Source organism: Elephas maximus, chromosome 26 (genome assembly GCF_024166365.1).
Source record: "Elephas maximus indicus isolate mEleMax1 chromosome 26, mEleMax1 primary haplotype, whole genome shotgun sequence".
Taxonomy (NCBI): Eukaryota; Metazoa; Chordata; class Mammalia; order Proboscidea; family Elephantidae; genus Elephas; species Elephas maximus.
Genome location: NC_064844.1, coordinates 18,995,907 through 19,021,814, shown reverse-complemented (window position 1 = coordinate 19,021,814; position 25,908 = coordinate 18,995,907). Strand labels below are relative to the sequence as shown.

Genomic DNA, 25,908 nt, shown 5'->3' with positions numbered 1-25,908 from the left:
TTCTTTTGCAATCTGGATACCTTTTATTTCTTTTTCTCATCTTATTGCTCTGGCTAGGACTTCTAATACAATATTGAATAGAAGTGGTGAGTGGGCACCCCTTGTCTTGTTCCTGATATCAAGGGGAAAACTCTCTTTCTCCACTAAGTATAATGTCGGCTGTTGGCTTTTCATATATGCCCTGAGTCATATTGAGGAATTTCCCTTCTATTCCAATCTTCTTTAGGGTTTTCACCAAGAAAGGGTGTTGACTTTTATCAGATGCTTTTTCTGTACCCATAAAGATGATCATGTGGTTCTTTTCCTTTGTTCTGTTGATGCAATGTATTACATTGATTGATTTTCTCATGTTGCATTCCTGGAATAAATTCCACTTGGTCATGGCGTATGACTCTTTTAATATGTTGTTGGATTCTGTTTGCTAGTGTTTTGTTAAGGATTTTTGCACCTGTATTCAAAAGAGGTATTGACCTGTAGTTGTCTTTTCTTGTGGTGTCTTTGGTTTTGGTATCAGGGTTATGTTTGTTTCATAGAATGAATTAGGGAATATTCCTTCCTTCTCTATCTTTTGGAAGAGTTTGAACAGTATTAGTGTCTCTCTAAATGTTTGATAGAATTCCCCAGTGAAACCATCTGGTCCAGGACTTTTTCTTGGTGGGAGGTTTTGATCACTGATTCGATCTCTTCACTTGTTATGGGTCCACTGAGACCCAGTCAACTTTTTGGTCCCTCATCCTTAAACATTCCATGGATAACCAGACATCTGAAGAAAGCCTCTAACATGAAAGATAGAGAACAAACAATCAGAAAAAGCAGCATTGTTTATGCAAGGAAAAGGAAACAAAATAAGCAAAACCCTATCATTTAATATTCTCAGAGAAAAAAGAAAGGATATTGCATCCGTGACACAAGAAATATTCAGAGAACAAATAAGAGCTCTGGACAGTTGAAAGCATGGCACAAAGAATGACAAACTTAATAGAAGGGTTGGAATATAAATTTAAGGAAAATCACTTGGAAAATAGAACAGAACATTAAAGAGATGAAAAACAGGAGAGGAAAGATAAGAAATCTAGAAGTCTAGTCCAGTATGTTCAAGATCTGAATGATAGAAGTAATGGAGGGGAAAATAATATCAATGAAACCATACAAGAAAATTTCCTAGAATTGAAGGTCACACGATTTCAGTTTGAAAACGGTCTGCCAAATACCTAGCACAACAGATAGAAATAATTTCACCCCCAAGGCACATCATCACAGAAGTTCATAGTATATAAATTAAGGAAAAGAGAAAAAACAGATCACATAGGAAGGGCCAATGATAAAAATGACTTTGGACTTTTCAAAGCCACAGGAGAAGTCGGAAGACAGTGAAACGATGCCTTCAAAATTCTGAAGGAAAATCGTATCAAGCCCAGAATTCTGTACTGAGTCCATTTATGAATTATATTTGAGGGTAGAATAAAGATTTTTAGACATGTAAGGTCTCTTGTAAACTTTCTGAGAAATCTCCGGGTGGATTTGCTCCATTAAAAGGAAGTACACAGAGAAAGAGGAAGGCATGAGATATAGGAAGCAGGATATCCAATGTGGGAGAGAGTTGAAAGGCATTCCCCAGAAGACCGCTGTGCCCAGGTAAAGAGGGAAGTCAGTCCAGATTGACATAAGTCAGAGGCTTTGGGATCTGATTTTTCAAGAAGATGGAATTGGTAGAAAACCGGATGTGAATGAATATCTTGAGAGGTGATTTAGACAGTGATGGGAACTTGGAGTTGAATTATTATTATTATTATTTTCATAGAAGACTAAGTATGAAATAAAAGAACAAGACACTTAACTCTAGGGGGAAGTGTGATATAAGAAAGGAAAAGTAGCCGTAGTTTATTCCATGGTTCAGCTCTGAGTATCATACATAGTCATAATAATACTAATCCCAAACAGTGATTTAGCCAAAAGGTAAGCTATAAACATATTGTGAAGATGGGAGATGTAAAGTGTATCTGTGCTGATGGCAGGGAAACCAAAGAGCTAAATCCTCATTTTCCATCAAGGAAGTAGTTAGGAAATCATTAAGACTAAAAAAAAAAAAATAGAAATAGAAGCAATACGAAGAAGGTAAATATTAAGAGAATTGGCTAAATTAAGATCACTGAATTGTACGTGTGAAGAATGTTGAAATGGCAAGTGATTTGTTAAACATATACATTTACCACAATTTAAAAAAAGAAAAAGAATTGGCTAAAGAGTGCAATTATTTTTACTAGCAAATCTTAAAAACTAGTAGACCATTTGTGTGTATTTATGGCTTTGATAAATAAAAACAAACAAAAAAATCAAGCTGTGAAGTAAATAGACTTGTTCAGTTTTTTAATGGGAAATCTTAATAGAGTGTTTCCATGGAAATCACTGTCTAAATGGGTTAAAACAAAATAACAGTTTCTTTTGAGTTTTCACAATATGTCAAAAAAAAAAAATCAAACCTTTTTAAAAAAATTTTTTTAATGTGTTTTAAGTGAAAGTTTACAAAACAATTCAGTTTCTCGTATAAAAACTTATATACACCTTACTATATACTCCTAGTTGCTCTCCCTCTCATGAGACAGCATTCTCCTCTCCACTCTCTATTTTTGTGTCCATTCAGCCAGCTTCTGACCCCCCTCTGCCCTCTCATGTCTTCTGTAGACAGGAGCTGCCCACATAGTCTCATGTGTCTACTTGATCCAAGAAACTCACTCTTCACCAGTATCATTTTCTGTCCCATAGTCCAGTCTAATCCCTGTCTGAAAAGTTGACTTTGGGAATGGTTCCTGTCTTGGGCTAACAGAAGATCTGGGGACCTTGACCTCTGGGGTCCTTCTAGTCTCAGCCAGATCATTAGTCTGGTGTTTTTACAAGAATTTGGAGTCTGTATCCCACTGCTCTCCTGCTCCGTCAGGGGTTCCTGTCAGGGCAGTCATCGGTTGTAACCGGGCACCATCTAGCTCTTCTGGTCTCAGGCTGATGTAGTCTCTGTTTTATGTGGCCCTTTCTGTCTCTTGAGCTCATAATTACCTTGTGTCTTTGGTGTTCTTCATTTTCCTTTGCTCCAGGTGGGTTGAGACCAATCGATGCATCTTAGATGGCCGCTTACTAGCGTTTAAGACCCCAGACGCCACTCTCCAAAGTGGGATGCAGAATGTTTTCTCTTTCCTTTTTTTTTTTTTTTTAATAATTTTTATTGTGCTTTAAGTGAAAGTTTACAAATCAAGTCAGTCTCTCACATAAAAACTCACATACACTTTACTACATACTCCCAATTACTCTCCCCCCCAATGAGACAGCCTGCTCCCTCCTTCCACTCTCTGTTTTCATGTCCATTTTGCCAGCTTCTAAGCCCTTCTACCTTTCCATCTCCCCTCCAGGCAGGAGGTGCCAACATAGTGTCAAGTGTCCACCTGATCCAAGTAGCTCACTCCTCACTAGCATCCCTCTACTACCCATTGCCCAGTCCAATCCATGTCTGACGAGCTGGCTTCGGGAATGGTTCCTGTCCTGGGCTAACAGAAGATCTGGGGGCCATGACCACTGGGATCCTTCTAGTCTCAGTCAGACCATTAAGTCTGGTCTTTTTATGAGAATTTGAGGTCTGCATCCCACTCTTCCCCTGCTCCGTCAGGAGTCCTCCGCTGTGTTCCCTGTCAGGGCAGTCATCGGTTGTGGCTGGGCACCATCTGGATCTTCTGGTCTCAGGATAATGTAGTCTCTGGTTCATGTGGCCTTTTCTGTCTCTTGGGCTCTTTATTACCTTGTGTCCTTGGTGTTCTTCATTCTCCTTTGATCCAGGTGGGTTGAGACTCATTGATGCATCTTGGATGGCTGCTTGCTAGCATATAGGACCCCAGATGCCACTCTTCAAAGTGGGATGCAGAATGTTTTCTTAATAGATTTTATTATGTCTGTTGACTTAGATGTCCCCTTAAACCACGGTCCCCAAACCCCTGCCCCTGCTTCGCTAACCTTCGAAGCATTCAGTTTATTCAGGAAACTGCTTTTGGTTTAGTCCAGTTGTGCTGACCTCTCCTGTATTGTGCATTGTCTTTCCCTTCACCTAAAATAGTTCTTATCTACTATCTAATTAGTGAAAACCCCTCTCCCTCCCTCCATCCTGGCTCTCGTAACCATCAAAGAATATTTTCTTCTCTGTTCAAACTATTTTCGAGTTCTTATAATAGTGGTCTCATACAATATTTGTCCTTTTGCAACTGACTAATTTCACTCGGCATAATGCCTTCCAGATGCCTCCATGTTATGAAATGTTTTACGGATTCATCACTGTTCTTTATCGATACGTAGTATTCCATTGTGTGAATATACCATAATTTATTTATCCATTCATCCATTGATGGGCACCTTGGTTGCTTCCATCTTTTTTGCTATTGTAAACAATGCTGCAGTGAACATGGGTGTGCATGTATCTGTTTGTGTAAAGGCTCTTATTTCTCTAGGATATATTCTGACAAGTGTGATTGCTGGGTCAAATGGTAGTTCTATTTCTAGCTTTTTAAGGAAGCGTCAAATCGATTTCCAAAGGGTTTGTACCATTTTACATTCCCACCAGCAGTGTATAAGTGTTCAGTCTCTCCACAACCCCTCCAACATTTATTATTTTGTGTTTTTTGCATTACTGCCAGTCTTGTTGGAGTGAGATGGAATCTCATTGTAGTTTTGATTTGCATTTCTCTAATGGCTAATGATTGTGAGCATTTCCTCATGTATCTGTTAGCTACCTGAATGTCTTCTTTAGTGAAGTGCCTGTTCATATCTTTTGGCCATTTTTTTAAAAAATAATTTTTATTGTGCTTTAAGTGAAAGTTTACAAATCAAGTCTCTCATATATAAACTTATATACACCTTACTGCATCCTCCCACTTACTCTCCCCCTAATGAGTCAGCCCGCTCCCTCCTTCCAGTCTCTCCTTTTGTGACCGTTTTGTCAGTTTCTAACCCCCTCTACCCTCCCATCTCCCCTGTAGACAGGAGATGCCAACATAGTGTCAAGTGTCCACCTGATACAGGTAGCTCACTCCTCATCAGCATCTCTCTCCAACTCATTGTCCAGTCCAATCCATGCCTGATGAGTTCTTTTTGGTAATGGTTCCTATCTTGGGCCAACAGAAGGTTTGGGGACCATGACCGCCGGGATTCTTCTAGTCTTAGTCAGACCATTAAGTCTGGTCTTTTTATGAGAATTTGGGGTCTGCATCCTGCTGTTCCCCTGCTCCCTCATGGGTTCTCTGTTCTGCTCCCTGTCAGGGAAGTCATTGGTTGTAGCTGGGCACCATCTAGTTCTTCTGGTCTCAGGATGATGTAAGTCTCTAGTTCATGTGGCCCTTTCTGTCTCTTGTCTTTTGCCCATTTTTTGATTAAGTTATTTGTCTTTTTGTAGTTGAGTTTTTGCAGTATCATGTAGATTTTAGAGTCAGATGCTGATTGGAAATGTCATAGCTAAAAACTTTTTCCCAGTCTGTAGGTAATCTTTTTACTCTATTGGTGAAGTCTTTGGATGAATATAGGTGTTTGATTTTTAGGAGCTCCCAGTTATCTAGTTTCTCTTCTGCATTGTTAGTAATGTTTTGTATACTGTTTATGCCATGTATTAGGGCTCCTAGCATTGTTCCTATTTTTTCTTCCATGATCTTTATCCTTTTAGATTTTATATTCAAGTCTTTGATCCATTTTGAGTTTGTTTTTATGCATGGTGTGAGGTATGGGTCTTGTTTCTTTTTTTGGCGGGTGGACATCCAGTTATGCCAGCACTGTTTGTTCAAGAGACTGTCTTTTCCCCATTTAACTGACTTTGGGCCTTTGTCAAATATCAGCTGCTCATGTGTGGATGGATTTATTTCTGGAAGAATCAAACCTTTTTACTTTATATATTGTGATGTTGGGTGCATTCAGGATTAGGATTGTTGCATCTTCTTGCTGAATTGTCCCATTTATCATTATTTATCCTCTTTATTTCTAATAAAACTTTTGGCCTTAAAGTCTCTTTCATCTGAATTTGGTACTGCATTTAGTTAATATTTGCCTGGTGTATTTTTCCATCCCTTTACTTTCAGGATTTTAATGATATTTTTTAGGTATGCTCTTTAAAAAATTATATAGCTGGATTTATTTCTTTGCTCAACTAATGAGTTTAATCTCTTTAAATATATCTGGTTATAATACATGTAGATTTATTTCTACCATCTTATTTCTTGTTTTTAGTAGATCATATTGATGGAAATTTCTTTCTCCTCTTTGCTACCCCATCTTTTTATCCCATTCCTGCTGATTTTGAAGCTTTAGATTAAATTTCTATTTTTTTGAATGGTTAACTTTTCTTAAAACGAAAAGCCAGCATAAATACTTGATTTTGTAGTAGTAGAACCTGAACCTAGAATGTGGCAAGGAAATGTTAAGGAGTTGGCTAGAATGAGAAAAAAATATATATAGGATGGCATTGTCTTGGGGGATTTGGTGAGGTGAAGAGTGGGAAAGCAAATGGGATCAGCAGTGGGAACTAAACATCAAAATGAAAAAAAAAAAAAAGAGGAGCTACTGAAACTGTTCTGAGGTGTAGCATTGACTTTTCCTTATAGAAGACTCTTTAGAGACTGGACATTTTCTAAATTTCAACAAAAGCAGCACCTTCAATTTAAATTTGCAACCAAGCTCCTGAAAGGTAGGTAAATACGCAGCTTTCATGGATACTAGGGCACTAAATGTTGTGCAGATCCGTTAGAAGCAATAGAATGAAAGAACGTCAGGCAACCAGAAAACCTTCAGCTGTCCCATCTTAGAGAGAGACCTAGTAGCTTGTCAGCATTACCTCAAAACTTCCTATTTTGAAAGCCTGAGTTAGGCGGGGTCAGACTGGGGTGGGAGGCTGGTGGAATTATATTTTGGGTAGGATGATTAATACAACTGAAGGAAATCTTTCATCTTGGAGAATAATTCAGCTTTCGACAACTCCTTGGTCTGCCGTGGCTTTGCAGCAGCAGCAGCAGACTTACAATTCATAATACAGATAACGCTGTCTTCAAAAGAAAAAATCCAGATGCATTGTTCAAAAAAAGTTTTCTAAGGTTAACCCAACATTGTGCTATTTATACTTCATTGTGTATTTAATCTGAAGTGTGTATCCTAATGATTTAAATAAACACTTTTTACCTTAAAACAAAGCAAATCTGCAAAATAACACATTTATTTTGGGTGTATGTTTACAGTTTGTGAAATGGTAAGTTGGGAAAAGCCTGTACTTTTCATGAATATGTTTCTTTTTTTAAATTTATTTTGTTGTCGTTGTTGGAAATATGCACAGCAAAGCATACACCAGCTCAACCGTCTCCACACGTACGATTCAGTGACATGGATTACAGTCTTTGAGCTGTGCAGCCATTCTCGCCCACCTTTTCTTAGTTGCTCCTCCCCCGTTAACATAAACTCACTGCTTCCTAAGTCATGAGTATATTTCTTAAAGCTGAGACACTGGATTTCCCGATATTACATTCATGGACAGAGGACTAAGAGAAGACACCATTCCTAGAAAGTGCACATCAGAATGAGAGTAGTTTTCAATGAAATGCTAATCAGATGATCAGCGGTACCATGAGGACAGTCACAGATATCTTTCTACACCTACACTCCACAGAATGACAGCCTTGGGTATTAGTTATCTGTTGTGTAAAAGATTACCTCAGAGGCTAGTGGCTTTAGGATGACAATCATTGTATTTCCTCATGAGTTTATTGGTGGTTCCTTGACTCTATTTGACATTGAATGGGGTCTGTCACTTTGTGGTTGCATTTAGAGGGTAGAAAAGCTGTGACCAGGCACAGGAAGTAGTGGTTTCCAGGGGTTGGGGGCGAGAGTGGGGAGCGACTGCTCACAGGTACACGGTTCTTTTATGGGGCGATGAAAATGTTCTCCAATTAGATAGTGGTGGTGGTTGCACAACTCTGGGAATATACTAAAAACCACTGAATTGTATGTACACTTTAATATGGTGAATTTTATGGTAAGTGAGTTATATCTCAATTTAAAAAATAAAATAAAAATAAGTTTGGAAAAATATAAAGAAAAAAATCACCTGTACTGCCAGCTCTTTAAGAAAACTACTGTTAGCATTCTTATTTTTTTTAATGTATAGTTTTAAAAATACATAGATAGATGGAAATATACAGTGTAAATATACTGGATTCATCGAATGTTGTGTCATTTTATCATTAGCATTTTCCATGTCATCTCCCAGTCTTTGTGTTCATGATCATAAAGGGCTCCATAATAATAAGTACCGGGGATTTCCTGATCATTTCCCTTCTTGTTATACATACAGGCTGTTTATAGTTTTCCATTATCTTAGACAGCACTGCAGATGAACTTCTTGTTTGGAGTTCTTTCTTTAGGAAAGATTCCCCTAAGTAGAAATAAGGGGTCAAAGTAGAATTATGGGGTCAAAGCTTATTGATTTGTGTTGCTGCATTGGCTTCCCAAAGAGTCAAGTAGCTTTGGGCTTTTAATCGTTTCCCCAGATACCTATTTCTGATGCTATTCACAAAATGGAAAAAAGGAGAAGGTGGTAGTTGCTCCAACTTGGGAAATCTGGGTGACCAAGGAGTAATGAGTGCACAGCTGATCAGGCCAAGCACCAGTGGACAGAGAGCTTCAGGTGTGGTCACGTAGTTAACCTAACCTAACCTAACCCATTGCTGTCGGTCAGTTCCGACTCATAACGACTCCAGAGGACAGATAGAATCTACCAGCTGCTTCTTGAGTTGGAATCTACTTGATGGCAGTGGGATAGATTAAAGTAGAAGGAACACAAGAATTAGTAAACTCAGCAAATAATGACATACTAGAAATAGGAGATAAAAGGGATAAACGTTTATTATTATTATTTTAATATTATTATCAAAAAGAAGACAGAAAGCATTTGAGAGAAAAATGACCAATATTGAAGATAAGCTAATAACAACATACAGATTTTAAAAAGTCCCTGAAGAAGAAAACTAAAGGAATAAAGCAAATGCAAACACTAGAATTCAAGAAAACTTTCCAGAAAGTAAAAAAGTTAAAACTACAATCCGAAAGAGTGTGTCATGTACCTGAGAACATTAGCCCCAGACTGACATATACCAAGATATATTTTAGTAAAAGTACTGGGTGTTAAAGAAAAAGAACCCATCTTTTGGGTATCTGGCATAAACAAAAAGTGACTTTTATATCATAAAGGAGCATAAAATTATTATACTTTGAAAGCAGTGCTTTATGTCAGGAGACTATGGAATAACATGTTTAAGATATCAAGGAAAGAATATGTGATCCGAGGATTTTGTATCCAGCAGAACTAGCTCTCAAGTATAAAGGACACAGCAAACAGCTATCAGTGTGAAAGAACTCAGAAAATATTGTTCCTAGATCTCCCTAAGAAACCTACGAGAGAGTGAGATTTAAGCAACCAAAATAACTGGAGACTGTTATTGTATGCAATGTCAATGTGATCTGACAACAAAATTATCGTAAACAAAAATGCAAAAAAAAATCATTTGATCATATGTTTGTAGGTATATTTCTGGATGCTCTATTCTCTTCCGTTAATCTGTATGTCTATTTCTACTCCAATATCACCTTGTCTTAGTTACCATTGCTTTTTAATAGGTCTTGATTTCAGGCAGTTTGAATGTTCTTTTCCTAAGTTATCATGGCTATTCTAGGTCCTTTGTATTTCCATATACATTTTCAAGTCTGTCAGTTCTGCAAAAATGTCTGCTAGGATTTTGACTACTATTGGGTAGAATCTATGGATCAGTTTTGGGATAATTGACATCTTAATATTGAGTTGCTGAAGCATAGTGTAACTCTTCACTTATTTAGATCTTTTAATTTCCCTTATCAGTGTTTGGTGGCTTTCAGCAAATAGTGAACATATTAGATTCATCTGTAAATATTTTGTGTTTTTGCTGCTCTTGGTACTGTTAAGTTCCAATTTTAATTCTTCATCTCTTTTATATAGAAATACAACTGATTTTTGCATATCTTGATGTGACTTTGATGAACTCACTTATTAGTTCTTGTAGCTATTTTGTAAATTTTTTGTGAATTTCTGTATAGATAGTCATGATATATGTGAATAAAGTCTTCTTTTCCAGTTTATATGCCTTTTATTCCTTTCTTGACTTCCTATACTAGCTAGGATCTCTAGTAAAATGTTGAACAGAAGTGGTAAGAAGACATCCTTGCCTTATTTCTTACTTTAGGGGGCAAGCATTCAGTCTTTTACCGTTAAGTATGAAGTTAATAAAGGCTTTTCATGTTGTTAGGTGCTGTAGAGTCGGTTCTGACTCAGAGCAACCCTGTGTACAACAGAATGAAACACTGCCGGGTCCTGTACCATCCTCACAACTATTGTTATGCTTGAAGCCATCGTTGCAACCACTGTGTCAATCTATCTCTTTGAGGGTCTTCTTTTTCGCTAACCTTCTACTTTACCAAGTATGATGTCCATCTCTAGGGACTGATCCCTCCTGATAACATGTTCAAAGTCTGTGAGAAGTAGTCTTGCCATCCTTGCTTCTAAGGAGCATTCTGGCTGTCCTTCTTCCAAGACAAATTTATTTTCTGGCATTGCATGGTAAATTCAATATTCTTCACCAACACCATAATTCAAAGACATCAATTCTTTGGTCTTCCTTATTCATCATCCAGCTTTCACATGCATATGAGGGGATTGAAAATATTACGACTTGGGTTAGGCGTACCTCAGTCCCTAAAGTGACATCTTTGGTGTTTAAGACTTTAAAGAGGTCTTTTGCAGCACATTTGCCCAGTGCAATAATCATTCGATTTCTTGACTGTTGCTTCCATGGGTACTGATTATGGATCCAAGTAAAATGAAATCCTTGAGAACTTTAGTATTTCCTCCATTTATCATGATGTTGTTTACTGGCCCCAGTTGTGAGGATTTTTATTGTCTTTATGTTGAGGTGTAATCCATACCAAAAGCTATAGTCTTTGACCTTCATCCGTAAGAGCTTCAAGTCCTCATCACTTTCAGCAAACAAGGTTGTGTCATCTGTATATCACAGGTTGTTAATGAGTCTTCCTTTAATTCTGATGGGGTGTTCTTCTTCATATAGCTCAGCTTCTCAGATTATTTGTTTAGCATACAGATTGAGTAAGTATGGTAGAAGAATACAACCCTGATGCATACCTTTCCTGACTTCAAACCACACAGTGTCCCCTTTTTCTGTTCTAACAGCTGTCTCTTGGTCTATGTACAGGTTCTGCAGGAGCACAATTAAGTGTTCTGGATCTCTCATTCTTTGCGAAGCAGAGAATACCAGAAGGATGTTTACCTGTGTCTTATTGACTATGCAAAGGCATTCAACTGTATGGATCATAACAAATCATGGATAACATTTCGAAGAATGGGAATTCCAGAATGCTTAATTGTGCTCAAGAGGCATCTGTTTTTCTCAGTACAGAGACCCCAGGTTCAAAGAATGCATTCTGCTCTTGGTTCTTCTTGCTTGGTGGTAATGAGGTCCATCTCCTCTCTGCTCAATTCTCTCTTTTATGTCTCATAAGAAATTGACTCAAGATACAACCTTATCCTTTAGAATGTGTCCTGCCTCATTAACAAAACTGCCTTTAGTCGTGCCTCATTACCATCATAAAGGTTTTAGGATTTATAACACATAGGTAATTACATCAGATCACAAAATGGTGGACAACCAAAAAATACTGGGAATCATGGCCTAGCCAAGTTGACACACATTTTTGGGGAACGTAATTCAATCTATAATATATATATAATTCCAGAACACTTAATTGTCTTCATGAGGAATGTGTGCACAGATCAAGAGGCAGTTGTTTGAACAGAACAAGGGGATACTGCATGGCTTAAAGTCAGGAAAGGTGTGCGTCAAGTTGGTATCCTTTCACCATACTTATCCAGTCCATATGGTGAGAAAATAATCTGAGAAGCTGGATTACATGAAGAAGAACTTGGCATCAGGATTGGAGGAAGAATCATTTTCAACCTGCATTATGCAGATGACATGACTTTGCCTCCTGAAAGTGAAGTGGACTTAAAGTACTTACTGATGAAGATCAAAGACTACAGCCTTTAGTATGGACTACACTTCAAGATAAATGAAAATCCTCACAACTGGACCAATAAGCAGCATCATGGTAAATGGAGAAAAGATTAAAGTTGTCAAGGATTTCATTTTACTTAGATCCACAATCAGCACCCATGGAAACAGCAATCTGGAAATCAAAAGATGTGTTGCATTGGGCAAATCTGCTGCAAAAGACCCCTTTAAAGTGTTGAAAAGCAAAGGTGTCACCTTAAAAAATTAGGTTCGCCTGACTCAAGCCAGGGTATTTTCAATTGTCTCATGCATGTGAAAGCTGGATGATAAATAAGGAAGACCAAAGAAGAATTGATGCCTTTGAATTGTGGTGTTAGCGAAGAATAGTGAATATGCCGCGGACTGCCAAAAGAACGAACAAATCTGTCTTGGAAGAAGTACAACCAGAATGCTCCTTGGAAGCAAGAATGGCGAGACTGCGTCTCACATACTTTGGACATATTATCAGGAGGGATCAGTCCCTGGGACATCATACTTGGTAAAGTAGACGGTCAGCGAAAAAAAGGAAGACCCTCAACAAGATGGATTGACACAGTGGCTGCAGCAATGGGCTTAAGCATACCAGTGACTGTGAGGATGGTGCAGGACTGGGCAGTGTTTTATTCTTTTGTACATAGGGTCGCTATGAGTCGGAACCACCTCGACAGCACCTAACAACAACAACGTATATACACCTACATACCCATGTATTTTGGTTGTTGTTGCAAAATTATCAAAACAGCTTTTTTGTGTGAGTACAACCTAGTAGCATTTGTTACCTTGTTTAAGTTATGTACAGTTCTCCCACATTCGGTGCTACCTTTCCCATCATCATAAATAAAAAGCAACTACTGTCTAGAGAATCAATCCCCCGCCCTCATCCCTGGTAACCGCCGTGAACATTGGTCTCTGTACATATAGCCACTCTTGTCATTTTATAAAAGTGAGATCATACTATATTTGTCCTTTTGTTATTGACTGATTTTGCTCAGCATAATGTCCTCTAGGTTCATCCATGTTCCAAGATGTTTTGGGAACTCATCTTTCTTTATGGTTGCATAGTATTCCATTGTATGCATGTACTACGTTTTGTTTATCCATTCATCTGTTGATGGGCTCTTAGGTTGTTTCCATTTTTTGGATGTTGTGAATAGTGCTTTTTGTGTCTCATCTATTGGATCTCTAGAGTATACACCAAGAAATGGAATTGCTGGATCATAAGGTAGCTCTATTTTTAATTTTTTGAGGAATCACTCTACTGTTTTCCATAGCAGTTGTACCGTTTTACATTCCCACAAGCAGTGAATAAGGGTTCTGATCTCCTCACATCTTCACCAACATTTGTTGTTTTCTATTCTAGTTTGTTCATTTTAAACTAAATCATGCTAACTTAGTTAATTCGTTAAAATAATGAATGCATGTGGTAGAAAATCCTGCTTTAAAAATTTCTGTAACACTTTAATTTTTAATTTAGCGAGCATATTTAACAGACATTCATTGGACATCTATTAAGTCTTAGATACTATGCTGGACACTTTCTTTTTTAATCCTCACATCAGTGCTATGAGAGAAGTATTGTCACCTGATTTTACTGATAAAGATTCAAGACCTCCAAGAAGTTAAATAACTTGCCCATGGTTATATAGCTAATAAGCAGTATTATCTGGATTCAGATTTAGGTCTTCTGCCTCCAAGTTCAGTGATCTTTTCACATCCCTATATTAATATTTCAAGGACTAAAACCAAACCAAACCCGTTGCCATCGAGTTGATTCCAACTTCCCCCTTTTTATTAAGAAAGCAAAAATGACATTTGGAACCTGTGCCTTTAACTAATTCATCGATTTAAAGGCATAAGCATATAGAGAAACAATTTTCTTGTCCAGCAAATTTAGCCTGTTTACTTGTAACCTTGGTTAAGCGTTTGGCTGCTAACCAAAAGGTTAGTGGTTCAAATCCACCAGCAGTTCTGTGGGAGAAAAGACTTGATGATCTGCTCCTGTAAAGATTACAGCCTAGGAAACTGCCCTATGGAGTTGTTCTCCTCTGTCCTGTGGGGTTGCTATGAGTTGGAATCGACTCGACGACACACAATTTTTGTAACCTTGCATCCCAAGTCTTATGAAATGGTGTGCGTGCATGTGCACATGTGTGTCTGTGTGTTTATATGCTTTTTATAATGAAAATGATCAATTTTTTTCTAAGATTACTGCTTGCTACTAAGCTTTTAGAATTTTATTGAGTGACTGTTAAATGTGCAAGTATAGTGCTCTGGAGGATATAAATGGTATTTACACATGAAATCTGCCTTCAAGCAATTTATAATGCGGTTGGGAAAATAGTGTGAGATAGAAAGTAGGTGCCATAGAGCAGAAAAGAACTATTTGAATGGTGAACTATGGCAGCGGTAAATAGAATAGTATCCTTCACAAGCATGGTGCTTTCCAGATGACAAACAGCTTTAACATTTCATTCAATAATTTATAATATAGATTGAGTACCTACTATGTGTAAGGAGCCCTGGTGGCACAGTGGTTAAGAGATTGGCTGCTAACCTAGAGGTTGGCAGTTTGAATCTACCAGCCACTCCTTGGAAACCCTATCAGGCAGCTCTGCCCTGTCCTGTAGGGTTGCTATGAGTTGGAATTCACCTCAACAGAAGTGGGTTTTTGACTATGTGTAGAGCACGGTTATCACTGGAAACCAAATGTTTCAGAAGGATATGACAAGATGTTTGTATGGTCCTCTTAAATGATTTTTTTTTTTTCCAGTACCAGAATTTATAGATCTGCAACCTGCTTGTGGATTTTTCTGTTTCTCTTGGCAACCCCAGTATTCAAAATTCAGCCTAAGGCTCCACAAGTGTCAAAATTCCTCTCAACATATTATGTAGTTACATTGTAGAGGTGACAACTGTCAGCGTATTGCCAGTAGTGGAAGAACATGGTGTTGGCTTGTGTCTGCTGTTGGCCTTTTTGGTTTAAGCAATATCCTAGACAGAAGAGACAATGCTGGTCCAACTGCTTCTACATAATGTCATAGCCCATAACATTAATTCTTAATAAAATACTTTTAGACAATAACACTAGCTCACTAAAAATTTTAAATATTTTTATAAAAATGAAAGCTCATATGAGATCCAGAAAATGCACTTGGGAAGTGGCGGTTTACATATCAAATTTTTGAAACCCCTTCCAGAGTCAAGATCCCTTTTCAAATGAAAAGGCATGCATAGACAGTTAAGTTGCCATTTGTGGTGACAACTGAAGAAAGTTACTCCATTTATTGACTATCTCGTTATCCGACGTTTCGCATTTACAACAGCAAAAAAATCCACTATTTGATTATTTTGCACATTTATTGACATGTCTGGCAGTAACGAATACTGAGGTGGAAGGCAAGAGTAACACTGGATGTGATGGTTAAAGCTATGTGTCAACATGGCTGGGCCATGATTCTCAGTGGTTTGGCAGTTAATGTAATTTGGCAGTTATGTGATGATGTAATTTGGCAGTAATGATGTAGTTGTCCTTCATTTTTGTGATCTGATGTGGCCATCCTCCATTTTCATGACATCAATTTTTGTATACATCCTAGTCTTTGGAAACTAATCATGTCAATAAGTGAGGAGTAGGTGTATTCTACATCTTTGCTATCCAGTGAAAATATGTGAGCCACATATATGATTTAAAAGTTTCTCGTAGCCATATGGAAACCCTGGTGGCATAGTGGTTAAGTACTATGGCTGCTAACTAAGAGGTAGGTAGTTCAGATCCGCCAGGCACTCCTTGGAAACTCTATGGGGCAGTTCTGCTCTGTCCTATAGGATCACTGTGATTTGGAATCCACTTGATGGCAGTGGGTCTGGTTTTTTGGTTTTAGTAGCCATATTAATAAAAGACAAAGATCAAATTAACAATAGTATATTTTATTTCATATACTGTATCCAAAATGTAATTATTTCAACATGTAGTCTGTCTAAAAAATGACTAATGAGGTATTTTTAAATGTTTTACATTTACACTGCATTTCAATTTGGACTAGCCACATTTCAGGTGCTCAAAAGCCACATGTTGTGCCTGGCTGTATTGGACAGCACAGTTCTATTACTCCCCAGTCCTCAGTCATTTTCTGAACCATTTGGGGGTAAGAAAATCAGTGTGTCATTGAAGTGATGTCCAAATGCCCTAAGGCGGTACACGCCATACATCATTACTTCCATCTTTCCAGGAGTCAGTCCATTAAAAGTGATAGCCATATCTGAACAGCAGCCTTGTACTACTTCCCGAGGGTTATTAGACATTGCCTCTTTAATAAGATGTACAATTGGTTTTGTATTAAATACATGTCTTCCTTCGGAATCCTCTGCATTTTCTGCAAAAACTCCTGCATATTTCAGGCAGCCTGCCAGCTGCTTATCTTCAGATAACTTCCAAATGATACTTTGATCCGCACAGTTTTCAGTGTTGAGAACTCTGTTAAGTCTTTTCATCGACTCCGTACTTAAGACAATGCCTCCTTCCGCAGCTACGTATTCAAGGTCTCCGGATTTTATAGTGTGGCCCAGATAGAAAGGCTGGGTTGCATCCTTCTTAAGCAAAAAATACTTTAAATTTTCAATGACAGCAAACGTAGTGGGACGTGCAAGAAAGAACCAATTGTAGTTGTAGCCATACTTTTCAAAGCCATGTTTGTATATCTCCCTGATCTGTAGCCACTTGTCATTTGTTTCTACGCTGAACAAACCACTGTTTTTAGTACTGTAGAACTCTGCTTTGTCACAGTGTTTGGTCCAGGTGTCTTTCAATACAGCCCGATAACTCTCATAATTAGATTCTCCAAGTATGATACAGTAAACACTGATAGTTTTACTAAGCTCCATGCGTTGCACTTCTGACATTTTTAAGAAATTTTCTCTATTAGGCACGCGAAGGTGATGGTGCTCATGGTCTTGAATTTTGCCTTCGGGTCGAGTGTTAATTTGGCCAAGCACAGTTATCAAAACACAGGAAACGCTCCCAAGCAGCATACCCTTAAAAAACGATGCCCCGCTTTCGGAAACCATTTTTGAGGCGTTGAGAAGGGCGCCTGCGGATCGAAGGCCGCCTCGGCACGGCTCGCCCGTGGCCGCGCTTCCTGGTGGGCCGCTACTCGGTGGGGGGCCCCGGCGCCTTGGCGGAGGGGGCGGGACCCCGGTGGCTCTCACTTTGCGGTGGACCTGAAGTTCTGAGCATCCCCAATGTTGTTGTTGTTAGGTGCCAAAGTCGCGTCGGTTCCGACTCCTAACGACCCTGGGTATCACAGAACGAAGCACTGCCCCGCTCCTGCGCCACGCGCACAAGCGTTGTTATGCTCGAGCCCCCATCGTTGCAGGCACCGTGTCAGTCTGTCTCATTGAGGGTCTTCCTCTTTTCCGCTGAACGTGGTATTTTACCGAACATGATGTCCTTCTCCAGGGACTGATCCCTCCTGACAACATGTCCTTGCCTCTAAGGAGCATTCTGGTTGTACTTCCTCCAATACAGATTTGTTTGTCTCAAATACCAGCCCACAATAAAATTGAAAATGTGCATACATCGAGTCACAGATGGCTCTCAAGTTGTCCAAACTTCAGCGTATTTGACACAGAATATGACAATACTGGAGGTGTCCCAGCAGGAAGGCCTGTGATCTGCTTCCAAAAGATAACAGCCTTGAAAATCCAATGGGGTGCAGCTCTTCTCTGAAACACGGGGTCTCCGTGGGTCAGAATCCAAAGGAAGGCAACCTTTAAAAAAAATTTTTTAATGAGAACACTGAGGAAAAAAAGAGTTTAAAATTAAGTTTTGCATCATGGTTTGTGGATTCAATACCTAGTACACATATCTCTTATGTTAATTTGGATTGAGTCCTTTTTATGGCTTTTGTTTATTTTACATACAATATTCATTTTAGTATTTTCCTTTGTCTCTGAACGTTTTAAAATCTCTAACTTTTAAAAAATACTCTGATAATTTTCAGTTCTCTGTGTTCTATGCATTTGTGGATTTGTGTGTTTACGTGTGTGTGTTTAATCAGAGTCGTTTCCTCAATCTGTAAGGATGTAAAACCACCTGGAGTCTTGACTTAAACATACCACCTGTGGAGTTTACGGAGCCCTGGTGGCGCAGTGGTTAAGAGCCCGGCTGCTTACCAAAAGGTTGGTGGTTTGAATCTACCAGCCGCCTCTTGGAAACCCTATAGGGCAGTTCTACTCTGTCCTGTAGGGTCGCTCTGAGTCGGAATCGGTTCCAACAGCAACGGGTTTTTTTGAATGGAGCTTATAAGAATACACCGCTTCCCTGATATCATTGTGACCTTTTGATCAATACATCCAATATGACATTTGAAACCCTACTTTTCTTTTGGATTTATTATCCTTAGTGTGTGCTGACCAGTAAGTTCTAATTTTCGATTCAATGCTGAAAATTCTAGTGATGAATACTCGCATGGTATTATATTACATTGATTAAAGGTATTGAACTTTTGGCATTTTGTTTGATCAATTTTTAAATATTCAAAGAGCATTTAGTGTGCTAATTATATGTAATTCATATCGGATAAAGTACTTTAAATATTTTTAGAGAAATTTGTAACATTGTGAGATTTTAAAGTCTCTTTCCGCATGGGAAAATTTGAATATTTACGTTTTTATCCCACTCATCTTACAGATGCAGCAGCTTGAGAGACAAGTTATTGATGCTGAACGTCAAGCAGAAAAAGCTTTTCAACAGGTAGAGTATAATTTTAGTTGAGAAAATTTTCTGCCTCTACCAATATAAAGATTGTTTTTCCTAGGAGGATAGTGCTCAGCCTTCCTCCACATCTTATTATTTTCATTATTCATAAGCTCAATCCATAGAGATAATGGAGAACCTGTCTTGCCCATTAACAAAATTTCAAGAGGACAGAAGGCTTTCATTAGGGGGTTTCATCTTCTGAGAAAATCAAATATGACCTTGATGATAATACTAACCGTATTTATATATAAATACGTATTAGGAAAAACATATAAAATTTTTATATGTTTACAGTTATCAGGGAGAAAATGTAAACTTAAGAGTTAAAAAAAAAAGGCTGATATGAAATATCCCAAAAGTTTAAGAGAAGTTTGTTAAAGTTGTGGTATTAGAAATGATTCTTTTTCCTTCTGTATTTTCATAGTTTCTAGTTTTTTTGTACTACTTAAAAAAAATTTTTTTTTTATCACTTAACCTTTTCTGGGCCTCACCAACAATAAAATGCATGGTTCGGATGGGCCACCCGGCCCTAAAGCTTGTCTAATGATCCTAAATCCATAGCTTCACATTATATAATAAGATTTCTGTCAGATTCAATTGAGTCAAGAATTTCCAAAGGTTAGATATAAAATTACTTCTTTCAGTAAATGTATATTAAATTTCTTATACTTCCTCTAAGTTTGTCATGTTTTTGCCCATCAATTTTTTTTTTTAATAACTTTTATTAAGCTTCAAGTGAACGTTTACAAATCCAATCAGTCTGTCACATATAAGTTTACATACATCTCACTCCCTACTCCCATTTGCTCTCCCCCTCTTGAGTCAGCCCTTCCAGTCTCTCCTTTCTTGACAATTTTGCCGGCTTCCCTCTCTCTCTATCCTCCCATCCCCTCTCCAGACAAGAGTTGCCAACACAATCTCAAGTGTCCACCTGATATAATTAGCTCACTCTTCATCAGCGTCTCTCTCCCACCCGCTGACCAGTCCCTTTCATGTCTGATGAGTTGTCTTCGGGGATGGTTCCTGTCCTGTGCCAACAGAAGGTCTGGGGAGCATGGCTGCCGGGATTCCTCAAGTCTCAGTCAGACCATTAAGTTTGGTCTTTTTATGAGAATTTGGGGTCTGTATCCCACTGATCTCCTGCTCCCTCAGGGGTCCTCTGCTGTGCTCCCTGTCAGGGCAGTCCTCGATTGTGGCCGGGCACCAACTAGTTCTTCTGGTCTCAGGATGATGTAGGTCTCTGGTTCATGTGGCCCTTTCTGTCTCTTGGGCTCTTAGTTGTCGTGTGGCCTTGGTGTTCTTCATTTTCCTTTGCTCCAGGTGGGTTGAGACCAATTGATGCATCTTAGATGGCTGCTTGTTAGCATTTAAGACCCCAGACGCCACATTTCAAAGTGGGATGCAGAATGTTTTCATAATAGAATTATTTCGCCAATTGACTTAGAAGTCCCCGCAAACCATGTTCCCCAGACCCCCGCCCGTGCTCCGCTGACCTTTGAAGCATTCATTTTATCCCGGAAACTTCTTGCTTTTGGTCCAGTCCAATTGAGCTGATCTTCCATGTATTGAGTGTTATCTTTCCCTTCACCTAAAGCAGTTCTTATCTACTGATTAATCAATAAAAAAAACCCTCTCCCACCCTCCCTCCCTCCCCCCCTCGTAACCACAAAAGTATGTGTTCTTCTCAGGTTTACTATTTCTCAAGATCTTATAATAGTAGTCTTATACAATATTTGTCCTTTTGCCTCTGACTAATTTCGCTCAGCATAATGCCTTCCAGGTTCCTCCATGTTATGAAATGTTTCAGAGGTTCGTCACTGTTCTTTATCGATGCGTAGTATTCCATTGTGTGAATATACCACAATTTATTTACCCATTCATCCGTTGATGGACACCTTGGTTGCTTCCAACTTCTCGCTATTGTAAACAGAGCTGCAATAAACATGGGTGTGCATATATCTGTTTGTATGAAGGCTCTTGTATCTCTAGGGTATATTCCCAGGAGTGGGATTTCTGGGTTGTATGGTAGTTCTATTTCTAACTGTTTAAGATAACGCCAGATAGATTTCCAAAGTGGTTGTACCATTTTACATTCCCACCAGCAGTGTATGAGAGTTCCAATCTCTCCACAGCCTCTCCAACATTTATTATTTTGTGTTTTTTGGATTAATGCCAGCCTTGCTGGTGTGAGATGGAATCTCATCATAGTTTTAATTTGCATTTCTCTAATGGCTAATGATCGAGAGCATTTTCTCATGTATCTGTTGGCTGCCTGAATATCTTCTTTAGTGAAATGTGTGTTCATATCCTTTGCCCACTTCTTGATTGGGTTGTTTGTCTTTTTGTGGTTGAGTTTTGACAGAATCATGTAGATTTTAGAGATCAGGCGCTGGTCGGAGATGTCATAGCTGAAAATTCTTTCCCAATCTGTAGGTGGTCTTTTTACTCTTTTGGAGAAGTCTTTAGATGAGCATAGGTGTTTGATTTTTAGGAGCTCCCAGTTATCGGGTTTCTCTTCATCATTTTTGGTAATGTTTTGTATTCTGTTTATACCTTGTATTAGGGCTCCTAGGGTTGTCCCAATTTTTTCTTCCATGATCTTTATCGTTTTAGTCTTTATGTTTAGGTCTTTGATCCACTTGGAGTTAGTTTTTGTGCATGGTGTGAGGTATGGGTCCTGTTTCATTTTTTTGCAAATGGATATCCAGTTATGCCAGCACCATTTGTTAAAAAGGCTATCTTTTCCCCAATTAATTGACACTGGTCCTTTGTCAAATATCAGCTGCTCATACGTGGATGGATCTATGTCTGGGTTCTCAATTCTGTTCCATTGGTCTATGTGCCTGTTGTTGTACCAGTACCAGGCTGTTTTGACTACTGTGGCTGTATAATAGGTTCTGAAGTCAGGTAAAGTGAGGCCTCCCACTTTCTTCTTCTTTTTCAGTAGTGCTTTGCTTATCCGGGGCTTTTTTCCCTTCCATATGAAATTGGTGATTTGTTTCTCTATCCCCTTAAAATATGACATTGGAATTTGGATCGGAAGTGCGTTAAATGTATAGATGGCTTTTGGTAGAATAGACATTTTTACTATGTTAAGTCTTCCTATCCATGAGCAAGGTATGTTTTTCCACTTAAGTATGTCCTTTTGAATTTCTTGTAGTAGAGCTTTGTAGTTTTCTTTGTATAGGTCTTGTACATCCTTGGTAAGATTTATTCCTAAGTATCTTATCTTCTCGGGGGCTACTGTGAATGGTATTGATTTGGTTATTTCCTCTTCGGTGTTCTTTTTGTTGATGTAGAGGAATCCAAGTGATTTTTGTATGTTTATTTTATAACCTGAGACTCTTCCAAACTCTTCTATTAGTTTCAGTAGTTTTCTGGAGGATTCCTTAGGGTTTTGCATGTATACGATCATGTCATCTGCAAATAGTGATAGCTTTACTTCCTCCTTACCAGTCTGGATACCCTTTATTTCTTTGTCTAGCCTAATTGCCCTGGCTAGGACTTCAAGTACGATGTTGAATAAGAGCGGTGATAAAGGGCATCCTTGTCTGGTTCCCGTTCTCAAGGGAAATGCTTTCAGGTTCTCTCCATTTAGAGTGATATTGGCTGTTGGCTTTGCATAGATGCCCTTTATTATGTTGAGGAATTTTCCTTCAATTCCTATTTTGGTAAGAGTTTTTATCATAAATGGGTGTTGAACTTTGTCAAATGCCTTTTCTGCATCTATTGATAAGATCATGTGGTTTTTATCTTTTGTTTTATTTATGTGATGGATTACATTCATGGTTTTTCCGATATTAAACCAGCCTTGCATACCTGGTATAAATCCCACTTGATCATGGTGAATTATTTTTTTGATGTGTTGTTGGATTCTATTGGCTAGAATTTTGTTGAGGATTTTTGCATCTATGTTCATGAGGGATATAGGTCTAAAATTTTCTTTTTTTGTAATGTCTTTACCTGGTTTTGGTATCAGGGAGATGGTAGCTTCATAGAATGAGTTGAGTAGTATTCCGTCTTTTTCTATGCTTTGAAATACCTTCAATAGTAATGGTGTTAAGTCTTCTCTGAAGGTTTGGTAGAACTCTGCAGTGAAGCCGTCCGGGCCAGGACTTTTTTTTGTTGGAAGTTTTTTGATTACCGTTTCAGTCTCTTTTTTTGTTATGTGTCTATTTAGTTGTTCTACTTCTGAATGTGTTAGTTTACGTAGGTAGTATTGTTCCAAGAATTTATCAATTTCTTCTAGGTTTTCAAATTTGTTAGAGTACAATTTTACGGAGTAATCTGAAATGATTCTTTTAATTTCATTTGGTTCTGTTGTGATGTGGTCCTTATCGTTTCTTATTCGGGTTATTTGTTTCCTTTCCTGTATTTCTTTAGTCAGTCTAGCCAATGGTTTATCAATTTTGTTAATTTTTTCAAAGAACCAGCTTTTGGCTTTGTTAATTCTTTCAATTGTTTTTCTGTTCTCTAATTCATTTAGTTCAGCTCTAATTTTTATTATGTGTTTTCTTCTGGTGCCTGATGGGTTCTTTTGTTGCTCACTTTCTATTTGTTCAAGTTGTAGGGACAGTTCTCTGATTTTGGCTCTTTCTTCTTTTTGTATGTGTGCATTTATCAATATAAATTGGCCTCTGAGTACTGCTTTTGCTGTGTCCCAGAGATTTTGATAGGAAGTATTTTCATTCTCGTTGCTTTCTATGAATTTCCTTATTCCCTCCTTAATGTCTTCTATAACCCAGTCTTTTTTCAGGAGGGTATTGTTCATTTTCCAAGTATTTGATTTCTTTTCCCTAGTTTTTCTGTTATTGATCTCTAGTTCTATTGCCTTGTGGTCTGAGAAGATGCTTTGTAATATTTCGATGTTTTGGACTCTGCAAAGGTTTGTTTTATGACCTAATATGTGGTCTATTCTAGAGAATGTTCCATGTGCGCTAGAAAAAAAAGTATATTTTGCAGCAGTTGGGTGGAGAGTTCTGTATAAGTCAATGAGGTCAAGTTGGTTGATTGTTGTAATTAGATCTTCCGTGTCTCTATTGAGCTTCTTACTGGATGTCCTGTCGTTCTCCGAAAGTGGTGTGTTGAAGTCTCCTACTATAATTGTGGAGGTGTCTATCTCACTTTTCAATTCTGTTAAAATTTGATTTATGTATCTTGCAGCCCTGTCATTGGGTGCATAAATATTTAATATGGTTATGTCTTCCTGATCAATTGTCCCTTTTATCATTGTATAGTGTCCTTCTTTATCCTTTGTGGTAGATTTAAGTCTAAAGTCTATTTTGTCAGAAATTAATATTGCTACTCCTCTTCTTTTTTGCTTATTGTTTGCTTGATATACTTTTTTCCATCCTTTGAGTTTTAGTTTGTTTGTGTCTCTAAGTCTAAGGTGTGTCTCTTGTAGGCAGCATATAGACGGATCGTGTTTCTTTATCCAGTCTGTGACTCTCTGTCTCTTTATTGGTGCATTTAGTCCATTTACATTCAGGGTAATTATAGATAAATAAGTTTTTAGTGTTGTCATTTTGATGCCTTTTTATGTGTGTTGTTGACAATTTCATTTTTCCGCATACTTTTTTGTGCTGAGGCGTTTTTCTTAGTAAATTGTGAGATCCTCATTTTCATAGTGTTTGACTTTATGTTAGTTGAGTCGTTACGTTTTTCTTGGCTTTTATCTTCAGTTATAGAGTTGTTATACCTTTTTGTGGTTACCTTATTATTTACCCCTATTTTTCTAAGTAAAAACCTAACTTGTATTGTTCTATATCGCCTTGTATCACTCTCCATCTGGCAGTTCAATGCCTCCTGTATTTAGTCCCTCTTTTTGATTCTTGTGATCTTTTACCTATTGACTTCCATGATTCCCTGTTATGTGTATTTTTTTTTTTTATTTAATCTTAATTTGTTTTTGTGATTTCCCTATTTGAGTTGATATCAGGACATTCTGTTTTGTGACCTTGTGTTGTGCTGGTATCTGATATTATTGGTTCTCTGACCAAACAATATCCTTTAGTATTTCTTGTAGCTTTGGTTTGGTTTTTGCAAATTCTCTAAACTTGTGTTTGTCTGTAAATATCTTAATTTCGCCTTCATATTTCAGAGAGAGTTTTGCTGGATATATGATCCTTGGCTGGCAGTTTTTCTCCTTCAGTGTTCTGTATATGTCGTCCCATTCCCTTCTTGCCTGCATGGTTTCTGCTGAGTAGTCTGAACTTATTCTTATTGATTCTCCCTTGAAGGAAACCTTTCTTTTCTCCCTGGCTGCTTTTAAAATTTTCTGTTTATCTTTGGTTTTGGTGAGTTTGATGATAGTATGTCTTGGTGTTTTTCTTTTTGGGTCAATCTTAAATGGGGTTCGATGAGCATCTTGGATAGATATCCTTTCGTCTTTCATGATGTCAGGGAAGTTTTCTGTCAGGAGTTCTTCAACTATTTTCTCTGTGTTTTCTGTCCCCCCTCCCCGTTCTGGGACTCCAGTCATCCGCAGGTTATCCTTCTTGATAGAGTCCCACATAATTCTTAGGGTTTCTTCATTTTTTTTAATTCTTTGATCTGATTTTTTTTCAGCTATGTTGGTGTTGATTCCCTGGTCCTCCAGATGTCTCAGTCTGCATTCTAATTGCTCGAGTCTGCTCCTCTGACTTCCTATTGAGTTGTCTAATTCTGTAATTTTATTGTTAATCTTTTGGATTTCTACATGTTGTCTCTCTATGGATTCTTGCAACTTATTAATTTTTCCACTATGTTCTTGAATAATCTTTTTGAGTTCTTCAACAGTTTTATCGGTGTGTTCCTTGGCTTTTTCTGCATTTATCCTAATTTCATTTGTGATATCTTTAAGCATTCTGTAAATTAGTTTTTTATATTCTGTATCTGATAATTCCAGGATTGTATCTTCATTTGGGAAAGATTTTGATTCTTTTGTTTGGGGGGTTGGAGAAGCTGTCATGGTGTGCTTCTTTAAGTGGTTTGATATGGATTGTTGTCTCCGAGCCA

General features: G+C 38.0%; 2 protein-coding genes across 5 annotated transcripts in view; one reads left to right on the top strand and one right to left on the bottom strand.

The window, feature by feature from the left end:
• PLEKHH2 (pleckstrin homology, MyTH4 and FERM domain containing H2) overlaps positions 1-25,908 on the top strand; it is a 157,593-nt gene that overhangs the window by 19,464 nt on the left and 112,221 nt on the right. For all 4 annotated transcript variants that reach the window (XR_007515569.1, XM_049870622.1, XM_049870620.1 and 1 more), the window contains exon 3: positions 18,844-18,906. Coding sequence is in view for 3 of the 4 variants with exons in the window: in XM_049870622.1 (XP_049726579.1) it covers positions 18,844-18,906 (63 nt within the window). In the remaining variant the exon portion in view is untranslated. The remainder of the gene's footprint in view (positions 1-18,843; positions 18,907-25,908) is intronic.
• C1GALT1C1L (C1GALT1 specific chaperone 1 like) lies at positions 16,275-17,219 on the bottom strand. Its single transcript, XM_049870627.1, has one exon. The coding sequence runs from the start codon at positions 17,217-17,219 to the stop codon at positions 16,275-16,277; it is 945 nt and encodes a 314-aa protein (XP_049726584.1).